Source organism: Anguilla rostrata, chromosome 14 (assembly GCF_018555375.3).
Source record: "Anguilla rostrata isolate EN2019 chromosome 14, ASM1855537v3, whole genome shotgun sequence".
Lineage (NCBI taxonomy): Eukaryota > Metazoa > Chordata > Actinopteri > Anguilliformes > Anguillidae > Anguilla > Anguilla rostrata.
In genome coordinates, this window is record NC_057946.1 from 35,652,681 (window position 1) to 35,662,225 (window position 9,545).

Sequence of the window (9,545 nt, forward strand, 5' to 3'; positions counted from 1 at the left end):
CTTTTAACTTATTTTTACTTTACAGTGCTTGGCAGAAGATTTGGGGACAGTGAGTTTCCACACCCAACCCCCATTATTTTTTTTTTCTTCTCAACAGAGTTCATTGAGTTAAATACGTAAAACTGTCCGACAAGAGCAGAGGAGAGAGAGAGCGTGCGAGAGAAAAGGGGAAGATGTAAAGCCCTTTGAAGGGCCTACAGTTCATCCCTCTCATCCTGATGGTCGTCCTGCTCTGCCCCTGGTGGTGGTCTGCCCACTCCACCATAGAGTTTTCCGATGACCGGATTTACTACCTCCTCCAGCTCCTTCTTCTGGGCTTGGAAGTCCTCCAGCTCGGCGTCCTGGTGTGACTCCAGCCACTCGATCTTCTCGTTCACCACCTTCTCGAGGGTCTCCTTGTCCTCTTCGGACAGCTTTCCGCCCAGCTTCTCCTGGTCCCCGGCCTGGTTCTTGAGCGAGTAGGCGTAGCTCTCCAGCTGGTTGCGGGCGTCGATGCGGTCCTTCAGCTTCCTGTCCTCATCGGCGAAGCGCTCCGCGTCGTTCACCATGCGCTCGATGTCCTCAGAGGTCAGCCGGTTCTGGTCGTTGGTGATGGTGATCGTATTCTTGTTGCCCGTGCCCTTGTCCTCCGCTGTCACCCGCAAGATCCCGTTTACGTCAATCTCGAAGGTCACGTCGATCTGGGGGACCCCACGTGGGGAGGGTGGGATCCCCGTCAGGTCGAAGGTGCCCAACAGGTTGTTGTCTTTGGTCAGGGGGCGCTCTCCTGGAATGAACAGGGAGGAAGGAGATGCAGACTCGTCAAAATGTGCATTTGACAAGATTTTGCTTCAGGAGTGAAGCCTGTTTTTAAAACAGCAACTTGCAGGCATTCCTCAAATCTAGCAAGAAGCCTGCACCAACACAAGATCACGTAATAGTTGCTAAAGTCAGAAAAAATGGTCGGGTCTTTTGGGACAACAATAAAGTGTTTCTTTAACTTGGAAGGCTGTGATTGTACAGATAATATGTTCATGAGTCAATGATTTATAGCAATTGCAACAAAGCTAATTACATTTCAGTGGTTAAACAGACACATTGTACAGGCCCATCCAGAAGCACTGATCAGTGATGCCTCCCTCTTAAATCCCCTCTATCAATTAGGATGTTTAGCACCAGAAACATTAATAACAGTAAGAGATTCTCACCTTCAAAGACTTTGATGGTGACAGTGGGCTGGTTGTCGGAGGCTGTCGAGAAGATTTGGGACTTCTTAGCTGGCACCACGTTGTTCCTGGGAATCAGCTTGGTCATGACACCCCCGGTGGTCTCAATGCCCAGGGTCAGGGGGCATACATCCAGCAGGAGTACTCTACCTGTTCAGAGATCACATCACCCACCTCAACACAGTTCTCCTTCCGACCATAGAGCCGTGTAATCCATAACTCCAGCAACTCTGTTTGGACTCTAACATGAAATCGCAGGCTCTTCCAGGAGTCCTGTTCATTTCTGGTCATGCAACCTTCTAAAGATTAGCAATTAATTGCTTCACATTCATAGTTCAAATCCACAAATCAGAAAACTTTAAAGTGATGAGTTATGTTTAACTGCGTGTTTCACTGACGGCTGGAGGAAAAGCCTGATTGACAAATAGGAATTCAGTGGGAATGTACAGAAGACTACATCATGACAGTTACAAACCATCGATGGAAATTAAAGTTCTGCCTGAATCGGCATTTTGACTCCAATCTAAGCCTCAGGCACTTTGAATAGAGTATGGATTCTACTCCAGGATCAGTTTATAAGAGAGTAATTACTGAATACATGGACATGAAGCGATGATCAAGATATTTCAGCAAAAAATGCAACCACTGTGAAAAAGTGCTTCTGTTCAGTAGGTGTGTTCAATAACTTTGTCAGAATTTGAGGATTATCGGGGATTTTGATGGTATATGGAGTACGCTAGTCGGGACTAAAATGAGGTAACAGTTTGGAACACCCACCTGGGTCCTCTCCGGACAGCACCCCCGCCTGCACGGCCGCACCGTAGGCCACAGCCTCGTCGGGGTTGATGCCGCGGGACGGCTCCTTCCCGTTGAAGAACTCCTTCACCAGCTGCTGGATCTTGGGGATGCGGGTGGAGCCTCCCACTAGCACAATCTCGTTGATGTCCGACTTCTTCAGGTCAGCGTCCTCCAGAACCTTCTGTACGGGCTTCATGGTTGAACGGAACAAATCCTGTGTCCACAAATGGCATGGAATGAGGATGTGTGCACAAAAGAACGAGGGAGAGAATTCTGGAATACAAGCAGCTGTCTTTCAGAGACATTACAGCCACAGGTCCCTAAACTGTGGAATACAGGGTTATTAATGAACGTAGAAGTTTAAAGGCTACCCTTTGGCCCTTAAATTGAATCTGCATCATATGAAAATGACTGACTTGTGTTCAATTGATTTGTCTCGAGATACCTGCGGTGAACTATTAAAAGCAGTACACAGACATCCACAGTAACAAATGTAAACACTGCAAATTCACAACATGCATACTAGGCTCACTCTTTAAGTTGGGCTATGGCTCAGAAAATTTGGGGACTCGTAAAAAGATATTCTGTGTTACAACTGCACACTCACATTCCATCTCAAATGTCAGGTGAACTACTGATCCAGAGAGCAGGCTTAACCTAATCACCCTTTTTAAACAGGTTTCAAACAGCACTTGCCATGTTGAGTTCCTCAAACTTGGCTCGGGTGAGCATTTCCGAGAAATCCTCGCCCTCGAAGAAGGACTCGATTTCGATGCGAGCCTGATGTTGTGTAGACAGGGTGCGCTTGGCTTTCTCCACCTCTCGCCGCAGCTTCTGCATGGCGCGGTTGTCCTTGCGTACGTCTTTGCCCGTCTTCTTCTTGTAGAGCTTGATGAAGTGCTCCATGACACGTTGGTCAAAGTCCTCGCCACCCAGATGGGTGTCCCCATTCGTGGCCACCACCTCAAAGACACCATTGTCAATGGTCAGCAGGGATACGTCGAAGGTGCCACCACCCAGGTCAAACACCAAGATGTTCTTCTCGTCATCTCGCTTGTCCATGCCGTAGGCGATAGCAGCAGCAGTTCTGTTGAGACGTAAGAGGGTGATGACATCATGAGGGGGCTCTTTCGTACCCAAAAGCAAGACAGTCAACTTGAATCAGTTATTTATTTATATTAAATATGCAGTTGCTATCAATGTGTGGGTTGAAACTGCATTTCAAAAGAATATTTCATAAAAGGCAGAAAATGCTGGTTTTACGAGGACTATAAAAATCCCAGAGAAAATATGTTGTTGGAAGTGTGCTTCCAACATTTATAAAATATACCACATGAGGGGGATTGACTTACAATATTCTTAGCACATCCAACTAAACACCTTTCACTTAGACACATCTTCATATGATTGGTAGCCTACAATCAATCAATGTCAATCTCCTAGTACATGCAATGACAGCTGCAGTTTTTTTAGCTGCGACCGGCAGCTCTATAGCTCTGTCTGTTGGTTGGTCAGTTAATCGGTCGGTCCACAAAAAGTGTCCCACCCCGTAGCAGCCACAGTTTTCGCCCCAGGATGCAGAAATGCGGCATGGACCTGACCGGAAGGTACAGCTGAGTAACTTTCAGGCTGATTGACCAAGGGGGCATGGCGATGGGCGCGGCCTATCACAAAAAGACGCATCTCCCGAATGGATTCACAGATTTGCACAAGATTTTGTGGAAAGGTTGGTCATGAACCAAAGTACAGGTCATGTGTTTGTGTGAGGGTTTGTACGTGGATGCATGCACACATGGATGCATGCGCATGTGTGGTCGCAGCTATTGCTGATTCGTGCTTGTTTCTCTGGAGTGTCTAGAGTAATACTGCAGAATGCATCTCTTGGTTCCGGTAGTTTGTACTAGTGAGAAGGACCAGGAAAGAGGCTCACGGCTCATTGATGATCCTGATCACGTTCAGCCCGGCGATCACGCCCGCGTCCTTGGTGGCCTGGCGCTGGGCATCGTTAAAGTAGGCAGGAACCGTGACCACGGCATGAGTGACCTACAATAAGGCAGAACACAGAACACAGGACTGAAGACCAACACCAGAGATGGGACTGCCTCTGTTCATCCCAAATAGTTATGCTTTTAACTTAGTAGATGCTCTTCTTCAGACAGACTTAACGAGCTAATAACGCATGATGCCTTTATTAGTTACACATCACATTCAGCATCCATTGTCTATACCCACTTATTCTGGTCAGGGTTGCGGGAGGTGCTGGAGCCTATTCCAGCATTAATTAGGCAAGAGGCAGAAATACACCCTGGACAGGTCGCCAATCTATCGCAGGGCATATTTTTATTTTTATTTATTTATTTATTTAGTTTATTTGAACAGGGACAGTGTACAAAGAACATTAACCTTATATAAAACAAGAAGAGATGTAATGTACCGGGATATAGCAATTTGCTAATTTCCACCCGTAGTCCCTTGGCAGGTAAGTAAGACAGTACAACAGAAAGTACATTAAACAGTAAAATAGAAAGGACATTAAAAAACAAAGTACAAAATACAAAGATAGTAAGAACATACAAACACAGTCATCCCCACATCCCAACCCAAAAACAAAGCCCCCCCCTCCCCCCGCCCACAATACTAATTTACTAATGTATACAAGTTTGCTGTGTAAGGCACCAATGATCTGTCAGATGGAAGAAAGTGTGAAAATCTGTAGATGTTATTAGTTCTGTTGGAAGATTATTTGATTGTTTTATGGCCATAAAAGTGAAGGATAATTTGCCAAGGGAGGTCTTGATTTACTGTGTCAAAAGCCTTACGCAGTTCGAGGAAGACTGCTCCCACCACCCCTCCTTTATCTAGGTTTGCTTTAAGGACTTCAAGGAAGTAGCAGCATGCCGTTTCAGTTGAATGTTTTTTTTCTGAATCCAAATTGCATAGGGTGTAAAAGGGCCTTGGAATCAAGGTTTGCAATCAATTGTTCTGCTACTACCTTTTCAGTGACCTTGGAGATGGCGGGAGTATGTTGATAGGTTTATAATTACTTTCCTCCTGTTTATCTCCATACACACCATTCACTCACACACTCATACATATGGCCAATTTAGAGTCTCCAATTAGTCTACCTGCATGCCTTTGGACTGTGGAAGGAACCTACGCGGACACAGGGAGAACATGCATACTCCACACAGAAAGGCCCAGGCTGGGATTTGAACCCAGGACCTTGCTGTATGGCGACAATGCTGTCCTAAAACTAAATTATATAGCTTAAAATTAAATCATATAGTTAGAGTTGAAATGACAGTAATTAGGTAACAAGCTGGAAATCTGAAATCAGACCTGAAAACAGCTACACTACATTGCATCTGAATTCCTCTAAGAATGAAAGGATAATAGTACTCTTAGCACTGGGCAAAATACAAGACAGTGTTCTCTCTGGCAGTAATGAAGTAGCCACCAATGAAGTACCTTCTTTCCCAGGTAAGCCTCTGCCGTCTCCTTCATCTTAGTGAGGACCATAGCGGAAATTTCCTCCGGAGTGAAGGTCTTAATCTGGCCACCACCGATGTCCATCTGGATGTGAGGCTTGCTCTTCTTCTCCATCACCTGGATGGGAGGAATTGGAGGGACAGAAACAAGATTCAAGTGCAAGACTAAGATTAAGCTGAAATCAGGTCTGATTTTAAGTGTGTGAGATATGCATCTTTGAGGCTTCAGGTTTTGGCCCAGGTGAAAGGTGTGATGGCTCACCTTGAAAGGCAGATATTTGATGTTCTCCTGAACGCTGGAGTCAGACCAGGCACGGCCAATCAGCCGCTTGGCATCAAACACTGTGTTCTCAGGATTGGAGGTCAGCTGATTCTTGGCGGCATCACCAATCAGACGCTCCCCTTCTGCAGTGAAGGCTACATAAGAAGGAGTGATACGGTTGCCCTGGTCGTTAGGGATGATCTCCACGCGGCCATTCTTGAACACGCCCACACTGTGTTGAGTAAGAAAAAAAGGCATTGTGGGAATATTATCTAATATACGGCACTCAAAAGGTCTTGAACTCAAGTAATTCAAATTAAAATATCAAATTTAAGATCAGCGATGATCACAGTTCCTTACAAATACAGGACTGAGATCTTCTATTCAGGAAGAAGCTTACCATGAGTAGGTTGTTCCTAAGTCGATTCCCACCACAGTCCCCACGCTCTCCTTCGTATCGTTCTCCTCAGCTAACACGCTGGTGGCCACCAGCATAAGCACGGCTAGCAGTTTCATAATTATAGAGTTCTCTTCCCTCGTGTCTGAAGTAATCTGATAGTCACAACAGGTAAAAATTAACACCGGTGAAATATGCTTTATAGTTGCACACACTAAAATAATAAATAAATAAAATCAGATTTGTGTGTAGCCAGCTAATGTTTTCCTTTCGTGTGTTCAATACACGAGAATACTGACCGTAAAATATTGGTTATAAATATACACGGCATATTGATTATAAAAGAGATAAATATAAATATATCAGTCGTGCTTTCAATGACTGTCGAACATCTTGTTATAGCTCTCATGAAGTAGCCTACTACGATATTCAAGGTTCTATTTAAAACGAGTAATTCGCCTATTATCTAATCACCTGCGAACAAACCCAGGAATGGTATCAAAATGGCAAACATGTAAACATTTATACTAAATATTAAATTATTGCCATCTAATTAAGATACTTACCTGACAGTTAAAATAAGTTGCTCAACGACACAAAATAAACGACACGAAATGTGTCAAGTGGAGAAAGTTAGCCACGTACCATCTGTATGAAAATAAATTGATGTGCGCTCCTCAAATGCGATCGATTTTACTCTTCTCGTTCACACTTACGTTCACTCAAACTCTCTCTGATGCTCTGTCAATATTATGGTAAACGGCATGTGGTGTCGGTCTTTAATATACAGTGCAGTATCGCTTCCCGGTCGTGCAGGCACACCATTGGTCCACCATATCTTGAATGGAGCGCGTTCATTGGCTAGGAAAAACCCGGTGGTTGCCGCTGATTCGAACACGATTAGCTATACATCGGCGGTTAGTATTCAATGAATTAAGTGACTGACGAAATTTCTTGGCACAGTTACTATATACAACGACATTACATGTCTTATGACGTAAGATTTTTTGTTATGGTTGCAATACACATGTTGAATCAGATCCTGTGATACGGTATGTCTGTAGCCTACATGCCAGACGTACACATTCGACTGCAGTATTCCCGTAACCTTCGGTTTTAAATGGCAAATGGGTCAAATAATTGACAGTGATCGGGGATGAAGGATTAAAATACGATCACAGGATTTTAAAATAAATGCTGTATATTTACTGATTTATTTTGAGGACAGAGAACATTCATAATATTTTACTTTATCAGACCTCAATACACGGTCAAAACAACCCACATGATTTCGTATACAGCACACTTGAATACCACATTTTAGTGAGTTATAAATAATTACATGCCCAGACCTAAATTAAATGCTCTCAAAAACAACATTTATTATTTTTTTTAATAGTCATTTTGGGGTAAAAGTATAATATCTTATCGGCTGAACTGTCACTGCACAGAATAGTAGGCTACAAAGACTGACATTTTTAAAAACCATTTCCATTTTTTGAGTTCGCTGTAGGCAACATTAAATACAAAAATGCATTTAAAAATAAATAACAAACATGCTTTTATAAACAACATACTTTTCTAATAAATAACATACTTTTATAAATTTTTGAATGACCAAAACATTGTGTGCTTTGTACTCCAGCCACTTATTATGTAAATATTTCATGTGGGGGGTCCATTTTTGCAGTTAATGTTAGTTTATGCAAAAACAATGCACTTCACGAGTTTGAATGGAACGATTACAGTTAGGCCTACTATGAATATGAACTGACAAGCAGTAACTTGGTCACTATGCTCATTGACTATAATAACATGTTGATTAATTTTCTAACACCTGGGTTTTCAACACAGGGTCCATGGACCCCCGAGGGTCCTAGAAGATACTGTTGGGGACCCCAGGCCAGATTTGAAATGCAGTGAGCATATATAAACTTAGATTTGTGAAAAATATTTAAACATTTAAGTCCTTTTTATAAATACATCCATTTAAACTTATGATGGAGTCCCCTGGATTCCTTTGAGCATGAGTGAGGATCCCTGGACTAAAAAAATGTTGAAGACCCCTGTCTTAGCATTTAAATAAGTTAAATAAGTGAAACTGTCAGACGATTTATTTGTTTTGACAACGGCGACATTTCTGCTTTTTATAAACTGATATTGTTATTGAACGTTTCTATGGAGCAAAATGCGGGAATAGCCTATGTCATAGTAAATAACATGTTCTTTTAAGGTTTCGTATTGTGATGTCACAACGATATCACAAACTTGCATGGTATATCCACATAGACTATAATGAAATGTATTCAATTTTGATCACAACACTTGTTGAACAAGACACTGCGATCAATTATGAAAATGAATTATTCGTTGTTATGCTGTTGTCCGGTAAGTGTATCATTTATTATTTTTAAATATACGTGTTATTCATGTTTATTTACAATAGGCTTATCAAGTTAGTTCCTGTCCTGAACCCCTTTTACAAAGAGCTAACTGGGCCTACCACCTTTTGGGCAGGTGTTGCCGAGTGCAACTAATTTGAATAAATTAATTAGAAATTTATGTTTAGATACATAATAAAATATTGTTTAAAAAATAGCAACACGAGACAAGTTCGCGGGGGTTCGAAAGACTGTGCACCGGAGGCTGGTGTAACCAGCTAACTGGTGTGAATGACCGCTTGTTATATTTCCCAACAAGCGGCAAGATTAAAAAAAAAACAGCCCAGCAAAACCACGGCATGCGCCTAAAGTCGCGGACTTGACAGCACTGATTTTGACTAGCCACACTTCCGAAAAAAATTAAAATACAACATTTTGTCATTCATAATGTTTGGAAACAGCAACATTATTCTTTCGATTTTGAATTGTTGTTACGTCCCCTCGCCTTTTCAATGTCCAATTTCGCAATAGATGGCAATTTTGAATCACGGTTCTAGTTACTCCATTTAGGGATGCCAACAGTACCGTGAAATGAGCGACAGTAAGACGGCAGATTCGTCAGAAATCGTTCAAAATAAAAGTCTGCCTGCGCGAAAGCGAGAAACGCGTATCTCAAAGTTTATTTTCTAAACTAGCGACGTTTTGACATGTAAAAATACTCCGTTATAATTATAATGCCAATTAAAAAGGCAGTGTATTTTAATAAAGCTTTCTTTATATTTCTGCCATGTTTATTCTTGGAAGTGCAGTAGGTCTAAATATGAAATACCATGATCTTGCTTTTTTTTAGGAGAATATAAAACTGATTCCAGCATATTTGTCATAATTAATAGGTCATGTTACCACTGAGGTGTTCTAACAACTCTAGATGATAGCTTCCTGGCTAATTGTTATAGGGTAAACTATGTGGCATGGGTTTGTTAGTACACAATAAAATGTCCAGTGCTAATTCAA

General features: G+C 42.2%; 1 protein-coding gene across 2 annotated transcripts; it reads right to left on the reverse strand.

The window, feature by feature from the left end:
- On the reverse strand, nucleotides 1–6,959 carry LOC135239498 (endoplasmic reticulum chaperone BiP-like). Of its 2 annotated transcripts, none has more exons than XM_064308181.1 (9): nucleotides 6,796–6,959; nucleotides 6,154–6,295; nucleotides 5,754–5,985; nucleotides 5,472–5,609; nucleotides 3,934–4,046; nucleotides 2,700–3,090; nucleotides 1,983–2,217; nucleotides 1,188–1,355; nucleotides 1–766 (listed from the first exon to the last, which is right to left on the reverse strand). In XM_064308181.1, exons 2-9 carry the CDS (start codon nucleotides 6,267–6,269, stop codon nucleotides 195–197), a joined length of 1,965 nt encoding a protein of 654 aa, XP_064164251.1. In that variant the 5' UTR covers nucleotides 6,270–6,295; nucleotides 6,796–6,959; the 3' UTR covers nucleotides 1–194. The 2 variants fall into 2 exon arrangements, with proteins under 2 accessions (XP_064164251.1, XP_064164250.1); XM_064308180.1 differs by having other exon boundaries at nucleotides 6,154–6,305.
- Nucleotides 6,960–9,545: the final 2,586 nt, after the last annotated feature.

What these genes read in the sequence shown, in the direction of transcription:
- LOC135239498 (XM_064308180.1), bottom strand. An exon ending in AGTTTGAGGAACTCAACATG is followed by an intron (nt 2,218 to 2,699) that starts GCAAGTGCTGTT and finishes TTGTGGACACAG; the next exon opens with GATTTGTTCCGTTCAACCAT. An exon ending in GCTGTCCGGAGAGGACCCAG is followed by an intron (nt 1,356 to 1,982) that starts GTGGGTGTTCCA and finishes ATCTCTGAACAG; the next exon opens with GTAGAGTACTCCTGCTGGAT.